Here is a 25669-nt window from a genome sequence, read left to right on the forward strand (position 1 = left end):
TGTGCAGCAGTTTGCTGATGCATCTCTTTTAGATGATAATGATCTGGCTAATGAATCAATTAGACTTCATTCTGCATTACAAGGAACATTTGCTTCACAGTGTTACCAACTAAATCATCTTCTTGTGAACTGGAGGTTGCCTACATGTTGGCACAGAACTGTCACCAGAATTGACAGCAGTTGTGCAGGGCCACTGGGGTAGAAAATCAAGGCCAGAGGAAATTTTCTTATCACCCACTAATCAGGTCATTTTTAAATGCAAAAAATGACTGGAAAAGTTAGAGCAGAAAAAATATTTTGTAATTACCTATTACCAGATCTCTGCCATCAACAAGACCTGCTGAAATGAGCTCCTGAGACACACCATCTGCAGTATCTGTTGAGAAAAAACCAAGAGCCATCACCACAGAGCAGAAACTGTCCAGCTGGTGAAGGCACCACAGAGAAACCTAAAAGAGCTTGTACAAACCAAATAGCAGAAGTGCTCTTTATAAAAGACAGACACCAGGGTGCACACCAGGTGCTGTGAACTCTGGAATTCACTGAAGGGCTTCACTTTAGCCATATCCATTTGAGTTCTACAGGAGTGCTCCAAGCCCAACCACAACAAGTCCTTTAGGAAGGCACTGTGGACAGACACTCACACAACAGCACAACACCAAACTTCCCCTTCACACACTGCAGTTTCCCACCAGCTCACCTTTCCCTGGGGTGAATTCAAACCGAATATCATGGAGCTCTTTATTTGAATTCCTGTGGAAATAAGAGAATTTTATATAAAAGAGACCATTTCATGACATGATATGTGGCCAAAGGAGAGTGCTGTCAATGAATAATCAGTCTTTGAATTCACTGCATTCTACCCCCTCAAAGGCAGAAACTCATCACTTGGATGTGCATGTGGAAGCAGCACAGTCCGCCTCCCAGGCTGACAGAGCCTGGGCCAGTCCAGGATAAGTGAGTGCCACCTCTCTGGTACAAGGCCATGTTGTTCCACTGTCTCAGCAACTCACATCCCTCAGCAGAGGTGTCCTTGGAGCACATGTTCAGAGGAGGGAAGTGCTCACTGGCTACAGATACACACACATTACAGAAATGACGCTCAGAATCCCCATTCCAATGCCTACCAACAACCAGGATGCCTCCAGAGATGAGAGGCAGGTTCTTTTAATGAGAAACAGCAGTGTGTGTACTGAGTGATCCTGCCTGTTTCTAGTGACACAGACCAGAATCCACTCTCTGAACTGGGTAAAAGCTCTTCACTCAGAACTGGCTGAAGTCTGAAGCTGTGTGTGAAGATTAAGATGATCCAGCACAAGGCCAGAATCCCTGGATCCCTGAATCCTTTTAGGGAACCCAGCTAATTCCTCCTTCCTCTCCATGAGAGTTTAGCAATGTTTACACAAATATCAAAACCTCTTTCAATACACAGATTTTGCCAAACTGAAGTGGATGCATTTCCAGGTCATGGTTTCAGAAGAGCAAATGAAATCCAAGCTGACAAGCACTTAACCACCACCCTGTTAATGAAAAGGCACAGAAGAGTGCCAGTGGGCCTCTCAACAAAGGCTCATGTTAACAGAACAGGTCAGTTTTGTGTCCTTACCTTAACCTTAATACAAGGTTGATGGGGACTCTCACATCTTCCTGTACCGGAGCTGCAGCAGGGGCTGTAGGTGGGGCCTGCAATGGGATTATATCATTTTAAGCAGGTTAACAATTCCTTGTTCTGGTTTTAAAACTAGAGATAACCTTGATCAACTATATATACAAGTAAAAGTTTAACTCATCTTTGGAACCATGGCACTACAGTGAGAAAGACAACAGACCAATGAACCAGGAAAACTTCATACTTAAACAGCAGAGTCTCTGCAATTGCCTTGAAAAGAGCAAAAGCTGCAAAACTCTGAGAAATGCCAAAATGGCAAGAGACTTCAGAAGTGCAAAATGTAAAAAGATTACTTGTTTTGCATTAAAACTTAAGGTTTTTGGATATTCATGACAGCTTCAAGACTTCCTGTGTTTTAATCCCTGCCCCAAACATCTGATTTAAAAACCTGACAACTGTATCAGGAAAAAATTTAATTGGCAGATTAGCATGTACTTTCAGTTACCGTTTTTTCCCACTGAAATCAAAGCCTTTAAGAGCATCTAGCAGCAATTTTATAGCTGCCTATTTTCAATTCTAAATTATTTCTGAGTAACTATTGGAACATGTAATCAAATAATTTCATATTGGCTAGCAGCAGATTTCCAGTATAGACGATCCAGGAGTTGCCCTGCACTGGTGATATTTTCAGTACAGACCTAAGTGTTATTCACTCTCCACCAAAAAAACCTGAATAAAACAGAGAGGGGTCAGTCACCTGTACTGCCCATGCTGAGGCAAGGGTTTTATACCTGCAGGAACAAGACAGACACAACACCAGGCTGATCATTTAAGCATAGAAGCCTTGACCAAGGAGTCTCAATCTAGATCACTTGTTTTTTCACAAGAGAAAAAGAAAATAAGCCTTTGTTTAAGACTAGCATTTTACTCCAAGGTGCTTTTGCTCCAGCAATGCAGCTCAGGGCTTCTGATCACAACCTGGTTTCTGTTGAAAACTGCCAGGTCAGTGAAAATGAACAAGGGTTCATGGAGAAACCCAGAGCTCTGCAATACAAACCAGTGAGCAACAAGAACCAGAGGAGGGCCATAAAGAACAACACACTCACACAGAGCTGTCAGGAAGAACATATGTAGAGCTATAAAATAGAGCACATTGACACTAAGAGCTATAGAGAAGAACACACTGACACAAGTTCATGAAATTCAGCTTAGGACAAGCTACCAATAAATAATTGGGCACTAGTGGCAGATATTCTGCTAGTGCATATCCCAAGCCTATATCTATGCATATCCAGCCTTCACTGCTGCTGGTCTTTCAACTGCTGGATAAAATTCAGGGATTAAATACTGGCCTTTTTTAAGAGATTTGAAGGGGGTTGATTTAAGTATTGAAATTACTTTAATGTCACCAAGAATATGTCAAACTTCCACTGTTTCAGATTGTTGTAGCACATCTGGAATAGATCAGCTACGGGCAAACCCAAAAGCTGGCAGGGAGGGTGTCTGCTCTTGCCTGGGCTGCTGCTGGGGTTGCTGCTGCTGCTGGGGCTGCTGCTGCTGCTGCTGCTGCTGGGGCTGCTGGAGGAGCCTGGCTGGGTGGAGGTACAGCAGTTGGAGGTTGTGCAGGTGCTTGTCCTGCTGCCTGAGGTAGTTCAGTAGGTGCTTGTGCTGGAGCATTGAGTGAAGGACCTGGAGGCTCAGCTGATGGAAACAGCTGCAAGCAAAAAGAAGTTTTAGTGAGAAAAGGAACTCAAGAGTTCTGATTCAAGCACCAGCTTTCCCAGAAGTGCTTGTCTGCCACATAAATCACTTAGAGTTCAGTGCTAAGAGCATTCCCAGGCCTCCAGGACATTAATACTGATCCCAAGTTGGTGTTCAGGGCTTTAATGTGTCATTATGTTCAGGGACCCATTCTGACCTGACATTTGCAAGTTTTACTCACCAGTAAACCAAGATACCAGCATGGCTGTGGATCTTGGACAAAAATGACATTCTGTGGAAGGCTGCATGTATACAGATCTATCCAGATGGGATGCGAGCACCCTATCCTTCAGTCTCCCTCTTTCCTGGAATCTGAGTCCTGCTTGTATTTCCAAGTAGCCATGCTCTCAGAGCCAAGCACCCTGCTTTGACTTACCCTGCTTTGACTTACTCCCTTCAGAGAAGGAACCTCAGCAAAGCAATGAGATAACTACTGACAACTAAGCCTTTCACCAAGCAATTGTCAGAGTAATTTGGGTATCAATGGAAAGTGAATTCAGAGTTCTTCAAATCACACTAGAGAAGATTTGGATTGGACTTTGGTCTCTTGCAAAAAACAAAACCATGAACCAAACAAAAAAAATAAAAAGGCATATGAAATTAATTTGAGGGTGGGAAAAAGAGCTAAATGGAAGTTTAATCTCTTTTTTACCTTTTCTTATTCAGTACAGAGAAACCAATTTTGGCATGGGAGCCAAAAAACTGTCAGCTTGATGGCACTTCAGTGTGCCCTCCAGCTTACTCTGACAGGTTGTAGGAAATATAAATCACCTTCAATGCTGGAAACATGGACAGGAGACTTCCAGTGGGAAAATTCTTTCCAAAGGAATTCTGGTTTTCAGGGTTTTTTTTAATTTAGCATTTATGTCAAATTACAGTGTCAGAACCGTGGTGTTCCTCAAAATCTCCCTTTACAAACACTTCTTGGAAACAAATGAAGAACAAGACAGCCCAACCCAAGACAAATTTCTAGGAGACAGCTCTGTTTATCTTTCAACAGGGGAAGGGAAAAGACAGACATAGCACAGTCTCTGGCAGATAAGCTGTCCCTATCACTGAAAGATGACACATACTAATATTCCTAATGGAAGAAACAGCTCAGAACTGAAGAAAGATGATAAATTGCAACTGAAGTTGTGTTTGCAATTAAATATTGCTACAGGATTCTTTCATGGTTCTGAGCAGGGTTCCAAACCAGAGAATTAGACAATGCAAACCAGACATCCTAAAGTTGTGTTCTGTTGGGTTTGTGTAGTTTAGTTTGGTTTTTTTTAAAGGAGGAAACAAGAAGACAGTTGTTTTGCTTAGATTAGTCTTGTGACCAATTAATTACCTTGCAACAAACAGACTTTTGCCACAGCAAGCTAACAAGACATACAACAAACTTACCTCAGGAAGAGCTCTTGGCATTACACAGCCAAGGATTCCTTTTATAGGGAGCTCTTCAAACAGCTCAGCTAGATACAACAATACTGCCTTCAAAGGCTAATAAAGCATGTTCCTTGAAACAACAGCAATAACTAGGAGTCATCTTTTCAAGAAACCATTTGCAATTATAACTTACCTCGGAATTCTGTACAGGTTCTTTCACTCTCGGAGACTGAAAAAAAGAGAGAAAAAGATGTTATTGCCTAGACCACAGTGAAGCCCTACTGACTAGGACTTGTCAGAACCATACTGAACATGAGAAACCTACATAATTGTTTCAAGTCACACGTGTATTAGGATGCAAGATAAAAGAGACATTACACAATTTTTTGTCATATTGTTCCACCCAGCAGCACAGACACGTTTCAGACCCTGCAGTCAGTATTTTCACAGTGGCACACAATACCCTAAGTTGTTATCACTGTTAGCCATTAGCAAAATCCAGGACTCTTGAAGATCACTCAGATTGGATCAGATTACTTAAACATCATGATAGGAAAATCCATTTTAAGCTACTCAAGCCTGGCAGAAAGAATTCTGCCACAAAACGAGTTTCCTTCACTTACTCAGGGAGGTCGTTTCCAAACCAACTTGCTCAAAACATACAGAACCTTTGTAGGGTGGAAGGGGGGAATTAGCCCTGCTTGTGCTGCTTTTTAGAAGGAAATCCTTGGCCTGCTCTCTCCCTGCTCTTGGACCCTGCATTCTGCTGTGCTCTTTGTGAGAGAAAGCAGAGAACTGACAGGTAGGTGCACACTTAGCAGTGAAACAAAGAGGCCAGTGGAACAAAGGGGAAAGTGCAGGCAAAGCAACACAACCAACTTTTGCTTATCAGTAAAATAAACAACACTGTACCACCTGTTTCACATGAGCAGAGAGGAATTACCAAGTACTCTTGTAATGCCCTGCAATTAAGAGAGACTGCAACTTTGACTTCCAACAAGTCCAATTACAATGTGGGAGATAGGTGGGATGATTTGGTCCATGTTGGGAATAAAAAAAATCCTGTTCCTTCTCTACATAATGGTCTAACAGGTTGCTGTTAGGACAGTACAAGCTGGACAGCAGAACATTAATGCTCATCATGCCCCTACTCTGAGAGAGTTTCTCCACTAATAGAGGCTAGTACCTTAATGAGTGCAGATCAAGCAATTTATAATATACGACTCAGAGGATTCTTGTGAGAAAAGTTTAAGTCTTACTCTCAGAACAACAAGTTTCAAAAATGCCTCTGGATAGGGGGAGAAGGAACAGATCCCTCAGCATGACTATGTGTAGGCAGTGTCAGGGAAAAAGTTACACAGCCAGAAAGGTAAAGCCTGAAATCCATCCCAGTGTGCTCAGCCTTCACATGACAGGTACCAGGTGGGATGAAAAACATGGCATTGCTGCCACAGAAATAGCCCTGATCCACAGGCCACAGCTGCTGGAGTGTTCTTCTAGGAACAAAGCTCATATCCAAGAGTACCTGGATACCTCAAAGAATTACACAAAATGAACTTGTCTGAAAGATCAGTGTGCTAAGCACTGTACAGATGAATATGGAAACACTGGCCCTGCCCCTCAGCTGACAACTGATCCAGATAAATGTCAAACAGAAGTAGTGAGAGCCAGCTGAATGTGAGCCAGCAATTGCCCAGGTGGCCAAGAGGGCCAATGGCACCTGGCCCAAATCAGGAATAGTGTGGCCAACAGGACCAGGGCAGTGACTGTCCCTTGTACCCAGCACTGCTGAGGCACCTTGAGTGCTGTGTTCAGTTTTGGGCCCCTCACCAGCAGAACACTGAGGGGCTGGAGCGAGTCCAGAGAGGGAACAGAGCTGGGAATGGCTCTGGAGCACCAGGAACAGCTGAGGGAGCTGGGAGAGCTCAGCCTGGAGGAAAGGAGGCTCAGGGGGGACCTTCTCAATCTCCACAACTCCCTGACAGGAGGGAACAGCCAGGTGGGGTTCAGGCTCTTTTCCCAGGTAACAAGTGAATAGAAGAAATGGCTTTAGTGGCACTAGAGGAGGTTTAGATTGGATATTAGAAAAGATTTCTTCACTGAAAGGGTGCTCAGGGAAGTGGTACAGTCACCACCTGTGGAGGTGTTCAGAAAACATGAAGAGATGGCACTTGGGAACAGGCTGAACACAGTGGTTCCAGTCTCAGTTGGAGTCAACAATCCTGGAGGTCTTTTCCAACCTTAACAATACTATGATTTTATGAAACACATGGACAGAAAGAAAACAGGACAAACATTAAAAAACATTTACCTAAGGCACAAATAGGATGCCTTTGGGGATAAGTTCTTAACTAATTTTTTGCTTGTGTAATCAAAGATGATGTGAGTAAGCAGAAAAATGTGACCACACAACCCACCACTGCACAGATTTATTGGGTAACAGAAGGTGCACAATTTAAAAGCTCACAGAGCACAACTGCTTTAATTTGAATTCAAGGTCTTAAATGCAGAGAGGAAGTTCAGAAGGTCTTTATATCCAAAAGGTAATGTTGACCCAGCAAGTCACTATATTCAATGAATTGAAGAGATATTTCTTACTCTTGATATCATAAATATTTGCTTGCTTTCAGGTACAGTCCTAGGAAGCAACTTGTAAAATACATGTTTGCACATACTAAATTCACCCTATTTTTTCTGTAAAGTGGAAACAAGTAAAAAATACCAACACTTTTCATTTATGTAGATGATTTTATGCAGGTTAATTCTTCTGTTTTTTGGCACATTAAGTCAATCCACAGGGCCTCCTTTTACTTTGTGGCTGACAGCAGTAAAATGCAGGTACAGATGGAATCACAGAATCACAAAATGTTTTGGGTTGGAAAGGACCTCTAAAAATTCTCTACTTCATTCCCACTGCAATGGGCAGGAAAAAAAGCTGCCACCTAGTTAACAAAAATTATTCTATCCAACAGCTTGGTTAAAATTCCAGAGGGATTTACAGACAGGTAAGATTGATACCAAGTGTTTGAAATATGACCAAAACCACAGGATAAACACTAAGCCTCAATAACAGCACTGTATTCATGGGAAAACCTGGCAGTTTGGATACAAGTCTTGGACTGCTTGGAAAGGAATCAAATTCAAGTACCCAGGCAGACATGTAGTGAGGTGTGAGGTGCCACAGTGCCCTTCCTGACAGCCTGAAACATACAGGTGGCTCCAGAGTGCTGTGTTACACATGCGGTTCCTCCAAAATGATAATACACATCTACAGGGAGGTGACTGAATTAAGACCTACCACTCCAACATCCATCCTAAAGCTTTGCTGAATGGGAGACCTACAAGTAATGGCCAAGCACAACCCAAATGAGAGTGATTGGGACAGGCAGCACAAGTACAAGGAAAATATATCAAAGCATCAAGGAAAAACTGTCTTGAAAAGGAGCTTGTAAACATGTGTGTCAAACTTTTTTCCTGCCTAAGAGGAATGAAACAAGTAAGTACTGTTCAAAACACAGTAAACAGTGCTAAGTTGTGGTATCCTGAGCTTTGAGACAAGATACACCAAGTTCTAAATAATCTCTGAAACAGTATTAAGGTCTTTGACAATATTGCCCCCTAAAATTTGATTGTATTCTAGCCTACAAAAGAAATTTAGAAGAATTCAGATTATAAAGCATCAAAGACTTTCAGCAGTAGCCACCTTGTACCAAGAGATTTTCCTTGATCATGCATAATAAGCTGGACACAATAAGCTCTTTAAGAAGTCACAAGAGCTGCTGTCACAAATAATGAATTTACTGTATCAAGTGGTTTTTAAAAACCCAAGCATTTCAAAAAAAGCTGAAAAGATGCAAAATCTTGCATTTAATATTTAAGTGTCTATTCACAACAGCAACAGAAGCCAGACTAATGAAAGAGAAATGACAGAAGTTGTAAAGGAATAGATGCTTCAAACCAATGTTTTTTCCCCTTCATACTGAAATGCTTTCTCTAAAAATCCTTCACTGTCTCACTAATTCAATTACAGGATGATTAAAACACAGAATCCACATCCAGCCACCTGCTGTAGTGAAAAGGGACCAGGCAAACCATTATAGTCAAAATCCACATAGGTGACAGCTTTCAGACAACCTGAAAATTCATTGTAATTTTTCATCTGATCATTATGCATTACTCCTCTGAGTTGCTGGGGGTTTGTGTATGTGTTGGGAGAGGGGAAAGTGGTGTTTTCTTGAGGATTTTCAAGCACAAGACTAATCACTCCTGTGACTTCAGGGATGCTGTGAGGTTTTCTACCAGGATTCATCGATTTCAGTGTAACTGTGGGGGCAGAACCAGGCCTTGCATGTTTCAGGAATCAGCCACAAGAAGAGGCCCTATTGATTTCAGTTCCATCCTGGAGAGGGCAGTAGGATAAAACCTCTTCTGACATTTCCAGAAGAAAGCATCTCAAGCAGTCAGTACCCTTAAAGAGAATATCCTAGCTGCAGTGTATTAGTATGCTGAGCTGGAGCAGGCTGTCTGAATTAACATTTCCAATTATGCTGAACATCCCTGAATGAGACCAGCTGTGCCCCACCACAATGACAGAAAAGATCAATATGATGTCTTCAACCTTCAGTCTGCTTTCTTTGCTTTGGCTCCCAACTCGAGGAAAGGGATTACAGCTTTCTGTGCATCATGCTTAAGGCCAAGTGCTCCCCAAATATTTTTAGACCTACCACAGCTGCAAACCAAACAGAGCCAGTGGAGTTTGAGGACCCACCCTGAGCTGTGAAATTGCTGCTCTGCCTTCCTCACTTTCTTCATCAAGCTCATCATCACTCCATTCCCAGCCACCATCTTCAGTCTTATGAAGACGCCCACTGGAGCCTGGGACTCTCCGGACCTGCTCAGCACAAGGACACAGAACTTAAATCTCAAGCAAACAGTTTCTACAGCTGATTTTAGAAGAAACAGCACCAGAACATCTTCAGGTTCCATCACCTGCCATGGTGTCTGATTATTTTATTGAAATAAATAGTTCTAACTAAAAAAAGCTGTACTGCAGTAGTTATCATTAAAAATGTGAATACAAGCACAAAAAATGGTACAACTGTAACAGCAAGAGCCCAGGAGGTTTTCGGTACCTTTTTGGATCTTTCAGTGATTGTTGGTGCTCTCTGCAACATCTTCTCTTGTAAAAACTCTTTATTCTGCAAAGAAAAGAACACCAAACATTTGCATTGCTGAAAATGTCCTTTGATGCCTTCACTGTCTCTGATAAAGTAACTGTTAAGATGTTTCTAGCAGAAAGTGGTTCACATGTTTCATCCCCATTCCCCCAAGGATATTAACCACTCCCCTACTGCAGTATGTGATATTTAATCCTAAAAACCTTTTCAGTTTATAGTGGCACTTTCCTTATGCAAAGTGACATGGAATTAACAACTGAGGAGCTGGATATTATTCTGATTTATCTGGAAACATACATATTATACTGCAGTATCTGGTACCCTGCTGAGGCATTTGGCATTCTTCCACCTGCAGATACTACACCACCTGGATCCAACCCATTTCCTCTATCTTACTCCTAAATTTATGCCTGTCCAACTGTCAAAGGCAAACCTCAGAGGCTGGGATGCAGGAATCCCTCTGTTCCGGAGTAAAGAGAAATTTGGGCAGCAAGATTTAAAGTGGCTGAAGAAATGTACAGCATTTATGTTTAGAGAGGAAGTACATGCAGTGATCACAACAGACTGAATATTGGGGGACTGCTGTGATACTTTATTGTATTAAATTTCCTCTTCAGCAAGGCTGCTCTAGAGATCCAAGCTGGCCAGTGTGGGCTCCTGAGAATACAATTTTCTCACTGCTGAGAGTAGGGCCAAACTTGTGGCAGCAGGGGAAGCAGGGCAGTCGAGGCCGGCACCCTGGTATTTGGATGGGTATTCCACATCACACCAGTGCAATTGGAAAGCTCTGCTGTCCCTGCCCACGCAGAGCTCCCAGAACTCCCCCAGGATGGCTGCTTGCTGGCAGGATGGAGAGTCTCAAGACACACTCTGTCATTCCTGGTAAGTGGCTCTCAGCATTATCAAACCATACTTTTACATAACCTAGATGGTATTTAAACATATGACTCAATATAGATGTATAGAAGCTGCACATCTCAGCCCTCAAGTTCCAGCTGTCAGTTTGGCAGTGGGTGATGTGTGACAGTAATTTAACCCCAAGTGTGAAGTGGCACATGTTTGCACTTCAGGTGCTGGGTTAAGCACTGCCTCATTTACAATCATGTTAATTTTCTATCACCACCCATGCTAATATGTTACTCTCCAGCAGCTTAATAAAAGCACAAAGGAGATTTAACACACAATGAATTGTGTAACATGAACCAGAACTCACAGAACCAAATGGAGAAAGGTCAGCAATGTGTAAACCATCTTGTCACTTTGGACACCAAATGTGCATCCAGCATACAGATGCAGTCTAAGCAGCTGCCTAAAATCCCACTATGGACAGTGAAACCCCTGTTAATACTGTCGAGAGCCCAGATATTAATTAAACTTGCCCTAAAGCAAAATTCTGCATTTCATCAACTGGATCACCCTCCAGACTTCCCTGGTTCATAGAATTATTGAATGACATAATACCCTAAGTCAGAGGGGACCCACAAGGATTGAGTCCAACTCCTGACTCCTGGACACCCCAACAATCCCACCTTAAAGTGTTGTCCAAATGCTCCCGGAGCTCTGGCAGCCTTGAGGCCATGAGCATTTCCTGGGGAGCCTGTTCAGTGCCCCACCACCCTCTGGGTGAAGAACCTCCCCCTCATATCCAAACTAAACATCCCCTGACACAGCTTCAGGCCATTCCTTCAGGTCCTGTCACTGGTCACTAATGAGATCAGCACCTCTCCCTGTGCTTCTCCTCATTAAGAGGAACTCATGAACTCCCCCCGAGTTGCACCTGTTAAGATTCCTGTCAGCTTTAATAGGTTATCCAGCTCCTGTACTGATACCTGGTGTGGCCAATTCCATTTAAGCATCTTAATCCAGGAGTTGAAAACTACTCTGATTAATTGGTGATGCTGCTGTGCTATGCCAAGTATGCAGTCTCTTTCTGATGGTTTAATCTGTATTCTGCTATAAATCCCATGCACTTTGATCACAAAAAAAATAAGCAAACAGAAAACATTCCCCATGCCCATGGAAATGCAAATCCTGCCCTGTGTCACTGCTGTCTGTCTCCCACAGGAAGACCTCGCACGTTGCATATGCACTAATCTCCAGGCAGTAATTACATAATGCCCGCTGGCAGCTCACTCCAAGGCTAGAAATGGGAGTTTCCCACTGTTTCTTATCACAGGATCTTCACTTTCCATAAGGCAACACAGGGTGAAATATCTTTAGGTAGCTCTTGCACAGTGGGCCTCATTCAGCTCCTTGCACACAGATTGATTATGGAGTTTATGAAAATCTAAGTTACACTCATGGCAGCAGAAACCTTTATGGTTGTACAGGCAGCCAGAATGGCACCATTACAAGGGAAGAACAAACCCAAAAGGCACTGAAAGACATTTAAATGCTCAAGAATTCCTAGATAATTTCTGTTAACAACAGCATACAGATTAGATACAGAAGGGGGATTTTATTCTGCTCCTTCACAATGACCCATTCAACTCACTCAGCTCTGCTGGCTCCAAGAGAAAGAGCCCACACTCCTGCCAGTAAAGCTGTCACCCACACCTATCATGCTTCTGAAAAGTCCTTTCCACAGCCTCTACACAAATCAGTTTAGGAAGTGTTTTCTTACCTTTGCTTTTGTGAAAAATTTGTGTCTTAGGAGTTCTGCTGCTGTTGGTCTGTCAATAAAAACAGATGTAGAAAAGACAATTATAAATGCTCCCTTTCAACCCAACGGTCTTCCAGGCTGCTGCAGCTTGTTGGCATCTCGTGAGGGCATCAGCTTCTCCTGTATAATTCCCCTAAAATCAATGTATTCCAAGTAAATTTTACACCAGCAATCTTTTAAATTACTCAGTGTATTCTGAACAAGGCCTATTCTGTTCAAAAGCAATGAATAACTTGGGACTGGTGGGAGAATTTGCTCCCATTTTGATGCTGAACTTGAGACTCTTAGATAACAACAGGATCACTGAAAAAATCTACTCAAAATGGCAATCACAAAATCATCACTGGAGTGTGGTGATCACCCTGTGCAAACAACAGTTATTTCAGAGATACCTCATTAAATGTGTGTAATTAGTTCTATTAAACACAGGCAGGATGATCAATCTTGGTCTAAAAGAACATGAACAAGTATAAACTACTTTCCACTTTAAGTCAGACTTCAGAATAAATACTGGAAAGCAAAAGACATCCCTTGGTTGGTTTAGGAGAAATGTGCTAAAGACTCAAGCCTACATAAGAAAGTGTCAGCTTACAGCATTTTCCACACTGCAAACAGTGCTTAAATAGTAACAGAGTTTAATCAGTGACTTGTAAAGGCCATTCATCACAGGGTTTATTTCATCACAGACTACTCCAACAAAAGGCATCCACCTTAGAGGAAGAAAGCCCCTAAAATAATGAAAAAGCAACTGCACTAAATTCTCTTCCTATGCAATCTGCCAACCCCCTGCTTCCACAGTCAGGATGATGCCAGTGTCTGCCAGAAGTGCTTGAGGAGAGAGGAGGGGTGTGCCAAAACTCAGTGATTATGTTTAATCTGATCAGCACACATCCTAACCTGCAAGGACAGGATATGCTTTAGAAAGGTGAAAAAATGTCATGCTGGGAAAAAAAACCCCAGCTATCAACTTTTATCAAGCACTCCACAGGATTCATTATGCATTTCAAGTGTAATGCTTGTTAGTAGAGAGAGACTCATTGCACAGTGCGTGAGAAGCCTGTGTTCCTGGGTCTGACACAAGAGGGAACTGAAAAATGTCTTCATTATTATTATTTTATGAAAGCACTTTTTCCTTCCCAGAATTATGTCTGCTTACTGAGGAGGAAAAGAAAAAAAACAAGCTAAGAGGCATTAAAAAATGGCACAGCACACACACCATCCCCTTGGTAATATTTCCTACGTCACTGAGTAGTCAAGATACTGTTCAAGGAAGGCTGGAAGTGTCATCAGGTCACTTAAGCAACCTGTATTGATGAAAACATGTTGGTAAAATTTGCCAGTGTTTTTCCTGATTTTCCATCCAAACCAAATATTACATATAATTAAACAAGTCAAAACTACACTCAAAGCCTTCTCTGCACTGGCAAATTTCAAAAAGTTTATTTATGTAGTTTTGCAAGTAAACACCATATTGCCCAACCTGCAATTTCTGATTTTTAAACACAAAGCAGTTTTGACTGGGAACAAAACATGAACTGAAGTCACCTGCTGGAGGTGGCCAAGGGAAAATGGCCCTGCCCAGACAGTGGACTGGGATGCACTCTCATTAACCCAAATGGAAAATGTGTGCCCTGGCCAGGCACAGTGCCAGACATTTATCCATAAAAGTAAGGACAGCCAAGAGAATTTGTTGCCACACAGCAAGATTGCTGTGTTCCTTGTGACTGAAAGGTTAGAGGGGCAGAGTATACCAACTTCAAAAATAGGGAACATAATGATGTTTTTGAGTATGGGGTTTTGTTGTTTGCTTGTTTGTTTTAATTTATATTTAATTTATTTTGGTGTGATCCATTCTTACCTTTTTTCAGGGTCTTTTTGTAGGCACGATGAAATCATCTTCCTAAATGATTTCCCATATTTCTTCAGCATCTCCTTATCTTGTACGCCAGTTTCCAAAGATGGAGGATCGTTTTGTAGTGTCAGCATTAAAACCTGAAATAATTATTGCTATTGGCAATGAGATTTTCCTTGAGCTTTGTTAGAGACAGATCTTAGGGAAAATGTATTTTATACAAGTACTTTCATCAAGCGTCTGAGTCAACAAGGATGTGTTAACAACAAAGACCCACAATTTAAGTTACTGCTTTCCATCCCATCTCTTGGTCCACACTGCAGTCTATGGGCCAAACACAAGGCTGGAATCTGTTTTCAGGTCTGTTTTGTGAGAATAAAAGCACAAGCAGAGTAGAACTTTCACCAGTTTTCCTCATTCGAGATGTGCAGTTGTTTAAGGCTTTTGATTCAAAGTACCTCTCTGAGGTATTTCTTAGCTAGAAATCAAATTAAAGACAGAGGGGCAACATATAAAAATACACGAGTTCATTTCCATGTACCAGTGTGAGAGCAGGTGAAGACATTCCTCACATAAGCACCCATCAAGCCAAACTGATTCTTTCCCTCACATCACTTAAATATTCTGAAGGAAAGGAAGAAAATTACTCATTTCCATTTCCACTTGTCACCTACATACAGATGAATATCTATTTTTAGAAAAGGAAACAGCACATAGCACATTTAAATAGCTTTCAACAGCTATATTGCTTAGGGCAGCAAAAGCCCATCAATCTAGCTGAAATTATACAGGCCATGACAGAATTCCCTGCTTTCCTCCCCACTCCTTGAAGGGTCACTTAATGCATGAGTAATTTTGCTGCCTAACAAAATTAATCCAGAGTGCAATACAATTACATTCAATAAATAAAATAGAGAAGTCTTCTTGCAGGCTGCATGACTGGAACCCAAACCTCCCAGAACTGGGGACTCAGTTCTATCTAGCATATGACAGCACTAAGTAGGTGCTGTTGATACTAAATAGGTGATGTTGGTATTCAAAGCTTCATGCAGTGCATTCAAACCACAATAAAAAGAAGTACAGCTTGCAGAAGCTGCTGCAAAATGCTAACAATAATCACAGCCCAGAAGGAAATATCACCTAAATCAGCAGCACCTTCTCCTGAACTGCTCTTTGCTCTACCACAGCCACTGATATTGTAGGAAATTTAATGGCATTTCTGAACTACTCAGCCTCTCAACAGTCCCTGCACACAGATGACAATTCTTAAAAGTAATTCTGTTCTACCAGTTAAACCTGTGCAAAGTCCATCCATTTGACATGGATGTGCCTGTTCTGAGTTAGGAGTAGCTGGATTTCCAAATGCCATCATAACTGTGGTGTGGGAGGGGATGCACCCAGACCCTGAAGAAGTGACATCCAACTCCCACAGCACTTCAGCAGTTGAAACTTAGGAAATGGGAGTTTGCCCACAGTGTCATTGAATGGGTTGGGTTGGAAGGGACCTTAAAGCTCATTTAATTCCAACGCCCCTGCTGTGCACAAGGACAGCTTCCACTAGCCCATGTTGCTCCAATTCCTACCCAGCCTAGCCTTGAACACCTCCAAGGATGGGGCATCCACAGCTTCTCTGGGTAACATATTCCAGTGCCTCACCACCCTCACAGTAAAGAATTCCTTACTCACATCTAATCTAAATCTCACCTCTTTCAGTTTACAGCCACTCCCCTTTGTCCCATCACTACCTGCCTGTGTAAAACATCATTCTCCCAGTGCCAACAATGGAGGGACCTGACATCCACAGGCTTCATATCCCAGGTCATTGGTCTAACCATGAGCCTTGGGAGTGGAACAGACCCTCCATATTTTCATGTTTGATCCAAAGGACCACACATCCCAGGAGGAGAATCAAAGTGGCCTTCAAGAGGTGAATCAAAGGGGTTTAAAAGTTTTGTGATTGAGACAAGGCCTCATCAGGTATCACAATGAAGATAAGGAAAAAGATCACAAAACTCAGTAGGACAGGATGCTTCAGACCTCAGCTGATGGGTGTCAACTCTTAACTCTGAGATGTACCCTCCCTCTGAAAGAGCAGCATGTTAGAAGCAGCTCCTGGTTCAAGAGTCAGGAAACAGAGAGTTAGGCAAACTTATAAAGTGATCTAAGGTTCAAGATATTTGAAAAAGAATTTTGATGAGTCAAGGTTTAAATAAGAACATTTCTTTCATTTCAACCTCAATAAAATACTATTGTTGCAAATACCACAGTTTCACACTGATGTGGTTCTTTGAACTGGATCAGTGATTGACAGGATTGTCAGTGTTAAAATTAAACATTCTTTTGGATAACTGGTAACACGAGAGGTATCAAGAGAATGTCTGAGAGGCATTAAGAAGGATTATCAGGGCAGGAGAAAGAATGGCTAGCCAAATGTCACTGGGTGCCCGTAGGGCATTCTGGATCATTCTTTCTAACCCTAAAAACATTTGCTGACTTCAGAGGTTTAAAACATACAGCATTTTCCTTCAGAATGGTGAGACTCAGGATCTAAATAAAAACTGCAGTTTGAGATAATGCTGATGAAGTGGCGTATTTTTAAAAGGTGACTCAAGACACATCCAAGAACATCATGATCCACAAGTGCAGGTTGAAAGGACAAACTCTTCTATGTAATGTGCTAAGTTGAGAGGACAAACTCTTCCGTGCAACATGCTAGCCAAATTCTTGGAAACATCCACAGAACACACTGATCCCTTATCTTCCACAAATATCTGGAGATCTGCTCACCTTCATCGGTGGGTATTTATGGTAAGGAGCTGCTCCTGTGGCCAGTTCAATAGCAGTGATCCCAAAGCTCCAGATGTCTGCCTTGAAATCATATCCTCTGACCTGAAAAATATTAGAGGATGTTATTATGTGCCTCTTGCTGTCCTACACTACCATCCCTTTCACACACTGTTACCCCACAAATTCAGAGAGACCAGCACTATAGAAATGGAAATACTTTCTCCCTTCTCTCCCTCCAGCTCCTCATACCTTCAGGGAGGTGTTTTAGAAGTCACTGTCTGGTGAAAATCATGGCTATGCACTGTACAACTAGAACAACTCTGCCATAAACTCCACTGCAGAGCATAAAGGGGCAGTGGGCTAACCCAGGCTCTGACTTCTACACACAGACACAAAGTCATTACACAGTGTAATAAAACTCTCAGAGTTAGTAGATGGACTACTACCCCTTGGGACACTCGCCTCACTACACTTTTAGTCAACCACTTAATCAACCTGACTGCAAATATGTTCCATCCTGGACCTCCATGACACACCAGCCCAGTAAAAGCCCCTCATTCCTGCCTGCAGACTAATGTTTCCCTCCACTAATTAAGAGTAGCTTCTGCACTTGACATTAAACACAGGCTTGTTCAGGAAAATTTATAGCATTTACTTCCCCTCCTGCACAGGAAAAAATATTTCATATGCCAAAGCGGTTACTTCCTCATTATCATTAGGTAATATTTTGGCACTTGCTTTCTCCGCTGCAGGGGAGAGACATTATGTACTAACTTCAAGAGCAGCTCCAAAAATCAAAGTGTTTTGGTTGCTCAGGATGGTTTGTGTTTCTTCTCGCTACACTATGGAAAAATGAAAATTGAATCAGAGCAGAGCTAACAGGGGTCCTGTGCTCAGCTAACCTAACAAGCTTCAGAAAGACATTCCTTGTGATGCAGCCAAAAAGCATTCCCCAAGCTACCTTAAAGATGATCTTGGACCTTGGCAAACTAATAAAAACCCCTCCTGCACTATTTGTCATGTAATACTAGAGCTGAACTGAAACTTGTTATAGAGACAGGAATTTATATCTTGCACTGATTTCTTCCACCCTATAAGCACAATTTTCATGAGCCCTAAAAGTCTGAAATGTTTCCTGAAGTGCCTCAGTTTATGGAAGCCATGACTTTGAGCAGTTTTCAAGTCAGTTAAATAAACAAGCACAGATATCTAGTAACATTTAAAAGAGCACAGGACAAGAAGAAATACACTGTAGGTATAATTTTCTGTCTTCTCACACTATTTTTAGATTTTAAGAATAACTTTTGGGCATTTCTTAGCTCCATCTTTCAGTTACTCTTGCAGCACAGCAATACACCATTCAACTCTCCATTTCCTGACAAGATTTTAATTGCTTAGTGCGAGGACTTTTTCATTTCATTTCACATAATCCTACTTGCAAGAGAAAGCTATAAAGCTCAAAACTGTCTGCAGCAGTTCATCTTGACATCTGTCCAATACATGAGTCACCACCCTGCAGTTAGTTTATATCAACATTTATTTTTCTCATAATTTCTTTTTTTGCTATAAATCTGCCAAGTGACCATACATTAAAAGATAATGTGAGCAATCAAATATTAACATTCTGAAGGAATTTAATGGTGCTGAAGTAAACCAGATGGAATTGGGTCGGTAATATCTACATGTGAAAGGCCAACCTAGAGGAAGGGCTCTGTCCTTGCTCCCGGTTGGATCGAGGGCTCAGAGTGACACCTGCTGGAAGGCAGCAAGATCATCTAATGGACATTGAAGGATTTCACATCAGCATCATGAGCATCCCAGATACTGTTTTAGCATGATATTTTCAGCTGATTAGACGTGCACAGCCTTGGTGGAGGTACTTCACTCCATAAAAACTTACCTGCTTTGGAAACATATTTGTGGGGAACCACCCCTCACTTTGTCACTGAAACCTTTATTTCCCAGTTTTAGCTCCTTCCTTAAGGTATTTTTCCCTTTTGTCCTGAGGACTGCAAAGAACTTGGAGCAGCACCATCAGGTCCTGACCAGGCTGCCTGATCATGCCCTGGGCATGACAGACAGGACAGAAAATCAAGGGACAGTGCTGATATAGCTTCATAAACACCAAACACTCTATTTTTATTTATTTTAACTCAGCATTAAATAAAAAAATCCAGAAGAATATGACAGTGAAGCAGTTCAGAACCAAGTCTGCAAAACAGCCCTGATTTGTGGCTTTATTCTTCCCTGTTAGAGCAGGACTCTGAGGAGGCTGCAGCAGTGCTGGAATGCACCGGCCCCTCGGTGCCACCATGGGGAGCCACTGAAAAGGCCAAGCATTGAACAAGCCTTCATCAATAATATATCTAAGCTACTCCAAAATTATCTCCATTCCTCAGGGAGTTTTAGATATTGGGAAAAAAACCACTTTAATGCACTTGTGTTTAGCTGCATTTGATGTTAGATACAGATATACATGGGGGTCTTATTCAAGATCCTCCCAAGCTTAAAAATATTGTATTGGGAACAACAGCAAGTAGAAATCCATCAGGATGGATCTACTTTAATAAAAAAAAATCCTTAAATATTTTTGTTCAACAAAAATTGAAAGAAAAATGGAAACCCATTAATAGCCAGTTACATTTCTGCTTAGTACACCTGTCAGAAACCCAGGCCTCTGTCAAACTGATTTTAAGGGGATGAGGGATAATTTTTGGAATGTTCATGGCACTGAACATCAATGCCACTGACAGCTACTGCAAATGCCTTGGTAAGATTATGGTGTAATTTGCTCTGTGAATCTTGCTCTGAAATGGGCAGCAATTTTACATTAAACAAAGTTTCCAGGTGTCCTTCATCAGAAGTCACACAGACAAAGCTTCTGCAGTTTAGTTTAGAAGCAGTGGAGGACAAAAAGTGACATTTCTCTATGCAAGGGGAAAAATAATGACATCTCTTAGTCAGCAAAAGAGCAGAGGAAGAAGGGGGAGATGCACACATTCCTCAGCATTTAGATATTCACAAGCCAAGAAAAGTTAAAAACCTGAATGAAGTCAAATGCATATTTTTATACTGAATAAATTCCCCACTCTGACATGTCACAACTACCTCAAATTCTTGTTTGCAGATGCAGAAGAGCACGTTACTGAGCTGTGCATGTGCGTTTTTACCACGTGTGAAACTATTTATATTCTACCTCACATTCATGCAAAAGGGAGGGGCAGATTAATCTTCTTTATGCAACAACTGAGCTGTCTCATCCTCACCTTAGGCAGAAGCCCAAAGAGAAGCAATGGGGCAAAGATCTACTGAACACTTAACATTCTCCAGTGTGAGTCTGCCTGCAATAGGCAAGTCAAAGAAAATCCTGTGGTTTTAAGAAAACCCTTCAGGATGTCAAATTATCATCTTAGTTAGAAATAAATAGTCATTGCTGATAGCAGGGAATTCCAGGTGCAGATCAGCTCAGAGGACACTAGGAAAAATAATTTACCTGTTCCATAACTTCTGGTGCCATCCAGCAAGGTGTGCCCACAAAGGTTTTCCTGACTTTATTCCTGGTAATATCACCACCAGTGGCCAGGAACGCGCTAACGCCAAAGTCTGAAAAGAAAACAAGAGCAGAATTTATTAAGAACATATCCTGAGCAAAATAAGGGGCTGTCCCTTCTTTCCCCTCGTATTCCCAGCCACCATACAATAGTACCAGACCGTGCAGTCATGCATGAGGGGTTTCCTAATAAAGGAGGAATGATCAACAGTTAGCTAAGAGAGCTGGTACATGAACTGCCATTCAGCAGTTCACCATTCAGTTCCTGGGGACAGCAGAGCTTTCAGCTCTGGCCGGCAGAGAGGAAAATTCCACTTCCCATTACAGCCCACTGGTCACATTAGAGCCTGCCCACACTCCCCCAGCAGCCCTGCTGCTGTACAAACCTGCCCTGCCAGCCAGAGCTGTGTTTACATTTGCATACACACATAACTGTACTGACCCTCAAGCAGCATCCTCTAACATCCACAGCAATCAAGCTGGGTGCAGAAGAAGTCCCTTGAAAACATTTAACTGTTCTAACTGAGGTATCAGCCCCTTATTCCGGATTTTTTATTACCAAAATATGCTTTATTTGATAATTCTCCATGGCTGAAATTCTCAGTGCTTTAACAGGACCTTGGACTGGCTCCTGATGATACTGAATGTGCCACAGAGCAGCCTGAGCATCCCAGGGAAGCCTCACAGACAGTGATTCAAACCCTGCAGAGCATCACCTCACCTGAAACACCCTTCACAAACCAGGATGCTCATGGACACCCTTTGCACTCACTGGTAGTTGAATTTCTTGGAATAAATCACTCTTATGTGAAAACTATGCTGTAACTTCATGTTCTATGCAATTAAGAATGGAATGGAAAAGAGAATCTGTTACCAGCAGCAGCATACAGCAAGGGGATAAGGTGTATTTGTTCAGAGAAGAGCATTATAAAAGATCTGGCAACCAAGTTATTCAAGAGAGGATGGCACTTTGTCGGGAGAAAAGAAAAAGATAAAATCAAGTGACAGGGAAACTGTTAACACAGAACTCTAAGTATTTCTTTCCAATCTGCTCCAAACTACACTATTTATGTATTGTTGAATTACAGGCCTGCAATGGGCCTATAACTCAATATACAACTCAATTCCCCATAACTTTATCCACACACAGACTTTTTTTTTAAAACACAATACAAGCAATCAAAATCTCAAATGCCGTTTTTGAGATTGATGACAGACTTGGAGGGCAAATCTCTGAAATTCTGGGGCTATTTAACATAACACCAGACCATTATTGATCACAACTGGTTTGAAAATTCTTGAAACTCTGTTTACAATACAAAATGCAGAAGCCTTTGCCTCTATGGCCAGAGGAACCAGAGTTACTCCATGGCTAAATTGAAGAATCAACTGCAACATAAGATCCCTCCTTACAATTTATAAGTCATGGTATCTATATGAGGACTGTCCCAAGTTCCCTCTGCATCACACCAGCAGTGCAACAAATCACTTCTCATTAGAATTGCAGTATTTGACAAACTCCTCTGAAGTGATCACTCAGAATATGCTGAAAGCTTCCAGCTCACTTCAGTTAGAGACTTCCAGGACAGGAACTTAGTACAGAAGTACTAGGTATGGGTAACTGCAAAGTGACATTAAAGAAAGTTGCATAGAAATCACAGAACTAAAACCAGCACTAACGAAAGCCTATCATTAGAATTCAGCTCTTCCAGATGTGCTGTCCTGCTCTTTTCCTGCTCCCAAAGGCATCTTGGCTTCCTGCTATGCTTGAAGTTTTAGCACACCTAGATGGATCAATGTCCCCACCAGTACTGCAACCTGAATCCTCTAAAAACCCACTTTTTGCAAGAGTGATCCTAGCTTTGAGATCTTCCATGTGAGTATCCACCACCTTTCCTTTTCTCAGAAACTGCAGAAGCTCCCTAAATGATTCAGAGTAAAGTTCCCTTTCACTGCTCATTACAGGAAGTCTCTCAAGATCTATTGTTCTAAACACAAGAGCAATTAGATGTCCTTTTAAATAAGATAATACTAACAGAAACTTGTCCAAGTGCCATCAACATTTTATTGTGATGTGCTGTATTTGAACTTGCACATATTATCTTACCTCAAGTTTCCATGCAGTCATTTTGAGGGGAAAGGAAATGCCATTCAAAGCAAAAGCATTCCAGAAGTAAAAACACAAGTCCTTCACACAGTATTCACCACATCTCACATCAAACATGGGTTTATAAATTCCAGATGGAAATCAGGCCCCTACATCTGCCATCTGAAGAAAGCTTAAATGGAATTAAAGTTTATTTCATTACATGGTTGATTTATTTAATATTTTCCCAATTAATTTCCCTCATTTCCAGTGGACTAAAACAGGCTCAAACAGCCTGTGATACTCCCCTGTAAGGAATGACTTTGGGACCATCTTCTCAAATGTCATCTTACTAACTTTATCCAAGGCCCAGCTATTCAGATAAGAATGTGCCTGCTCTCAGGAAATATCCACAAAGCAATAAAACACAGCCCCTGCTACAAGTTCGGGTTCAATTCCTACTTCTGAGCAGTTGGGACCATCTGTGCCTCAGTCTCTCTGCCCCCAGAAAGGTTAAAACAGAACCAGGTTATTGCAAATGAATTTAACTCTAAAAAAATGGGAAAATCCATGAAATTCAGGATAGCTCCAAAGTGTTTATACATTTGAACTCTTCCTTGGCAGCTTGTAGTTTATATTGGCTCACTATGGTGATAACTGGAACGGACTGAATCACCAGAGACAGGGAGGAATTGGAAACGGTTGGACCTGGCTTGCAGTACCAGTAACCACCACTGCTGGGGATCCACCGACTGTCAGATGTCCTAAAGGAGCCCAAAAACTGCAGACTTCCAGCAATCTGACTGCAAATAACAGTCTCCAGGGTGTCTGGATGGAAGTGGTGGGATATCTTTTTTTTTCTCTTCCCATTTTCTGAAGCAATGTAGAAAAGATTCAGCCGTTGGAGCTGTTTCAGTCGTTTAAACCAAAGATTGCTTAAAAAAAGAAAACTAAACAAAAAAATAAAGATGTATATCTCCAGCCTGTGATATATCATATCACAGTAAAACCAATCCAGGATGGGAATGTCAATTCTGTTAATGCAAGCTCAGCACAAAATATGGCAAATTTTGTCTCTTCCAGCAGAAACACGTGCTGCAAACCACACAGCCTACAGGACACTCTACAGTGGCATTGAAGTTGTAGAGCAGTGTTTGAAAAAGGATGCCATGAGGCAACAATTCCTAAGGTATCCAAACCATCAACTTAAAAACTACTCTGGCCACTCAGGAAATGCAGAACTGAAAAGGAAGACCCAGTACACACAACTCAGCAAACTCAGCTGTGGCAGGACCACATCACAGCAGGTACCACTACAGGTGTGTCTCTCAGGAAGATACATTTCTATCATATTCTACATTGCTTTATCCAAATCTAGAAGTCAGCTGTTAAAAATAATCCCTCCTTGGTCCCTTCATATTATAACATTACTTTAATCCTAAAAAGCCCAAGTACTGCTACTGCATGTAGCTACCGACATGGTACACAGAAGGGAAAGAAAGGAAGAATGTTCACTAAGAGCCAGGACCAAAATCTGCTGATATCAGAAGGGCTCCTACAGAGTTTGGTGTGCTTGAATCAGACCCTAAAGCAGTTGTCAACTTCAGCAGGGGCAGAAAAACAGAATAATTCAGTCTTGACTTCAAAATCTCTTCAAGTTGTCTTTAAACAAAAAGCATTTCAGAAGACAGCACTAGGTGTTTTTTTCACTGGTCACCTTCCTTCTTGTCAGTTGTTCACCGTCAGAAAATATCTGCAGTTTTACTTGGTGCTTTCCTGCAAACCTTAAAGCTTTTAGAGCACTGAAGATGAATGAACCTGGCAGTAAGAGGAGGAAGGGAGTGATAAATAGCAATTTTGTGCTGAGAACGCAGCAGGCAGTAGGACACCAGATAAAAGGAAGATTAGTGGAGAACAAGAATCAAAGGCTTCTTTCCTTTAAAAGTCTAGATGGATGCACAGTGCTATTGGATCTGTAAATGCACACTTGTCCTCCTACTTCACAAATCAACTTCAGGATGACAAAGCCCAGGCTGGGTGACGCCACCCACTGCCCTCGGAGACGTTCACAAGTGGTTTCAACAATCAAACAGTGCAACATCTCTTCAGGAAACACAGATAGTACAAGTGACATAAAGAAAAAGTTATGTCACAACTCAATGCTGCAGAAGTCTCCACCAGTCAAAGAGAAAAATATTTTTGGCCTTTTTTTTTTTGAAAGAGAGAAGAGGCTCCAAGGTGTTCATGATAGAACACAGGGTCTTCAAGTAAGCCCTGCAATCGACACTCCCCTCCCAAGTTAGATTTGTGCCTTGCCCCTTGTTCAGGCAATTTAATCTCCCAAAGTTAGAGTTTCCTAAGGGAAAGTGGGGAATGACACTGCCTGCATCATAGCTCGATGTTTATGTAGAGCGCTATTTTAGTGCCATGAATTAAGAGCAGTCAGGAACACAGCGAACCGGTGACAAGCTGGCATGGATTTGTGGAAAGTTACACAAATTCAGTTACACAAGTTTTGCCTGGCCTTAACTATCCCCGTTTTATAAATAGATAAAGAGAGAGGGGTTAGGCAAATTGCCCAGGATCAATTAGCAAGTCCTGAACGACTTAGTGAAATCTCAATCTACTTCAACTGCTTGGCAACACGGCCTGCCCAGGCCATGGCTGACACTGCGGGCACCTCTCGGGAGTGCGTGTTGAGAATTCTCTGGTTTTAAATCCTGAAGAGATTGTGCTATTGTCTCCACAACCAAAAAACCCACACATGGAGGGATGTGCGCCTCTCAGCCTTCAGCAGACACTTGTATCATCACA

General features: G+C 41.8%; 1 protein-coding gene and 1 long non-coding RNA gene across 2 annotated transcripts in view; one reads left to right on the top strand and one right to left on the bottom strand.

The window, feature by feature from the left end:
- OXSR1 (oxidative stress responsive kinase 1) overlaps positions 1–25669 on the bottom strand; it is an 87641-nt gene that overhangs the window by 4158 nt on the left and 57814 nt on the right. Inside the window, exons 6-16 of the mRNA XM_023921902.2 lie at positions 20713–20822; positions 17220–17321; positions 14439–14572; positions 12542–12590; positions 9874–9939; positions 9510–9632; positions 4935–4970; positions 3123–3323; positions 1607–1683; positions 701–753; positions 308–376 (exon numbers count right to left, since the gene is read on the bottom strand). Of these exons, the coding sequence (XP_023777670.2) occupies positions 308–376; positions 701–753; positions 1607–1683; positions 3123–3323; positions 4935–4970; positions 9510–9632; positions 9874–9939; positions 12542–12590; positions 14439–14572; positions 17220–17321; positions 20713–20822 (1020 nt within the window). The remainder of the gene's footprint in view (positions 1–307; positions 377–700; positions 754–1606; positions 1684–3122; positions 3324–4934; positions 4971–9509; positions 9633–9873; positions 9940–12541; positions 12591–14438; positions 14573–17219; positions 17322–20712; positions 20823–25669) is intronic.
- On the top strand, positions 23608–25010 carry LOC111925529 (uncharacterized). Its single transcript, XR_002862280.2, has 2 exons — positions 23608–23696; positions 23939–25010. It is a non-coding gene; the product is annotated as an uncharacterized LOC111925529 (long non-coding RNA).

Source organism: Cyanistes caeruleus, chromosome 1, assembly GCF_971803275.1.
Source record: "Cyanistes caeruleus chromosome 1, bCyaCae1.hap1.1, whole genome shotgun sequence".
In the NCBI taxonomy this organism is placed as follows: Eukaryota; Metazoa; Chordata; class Aves; order Passeriformes; family Paridae; genus Cyanistes; species Cyanistes caeruleus.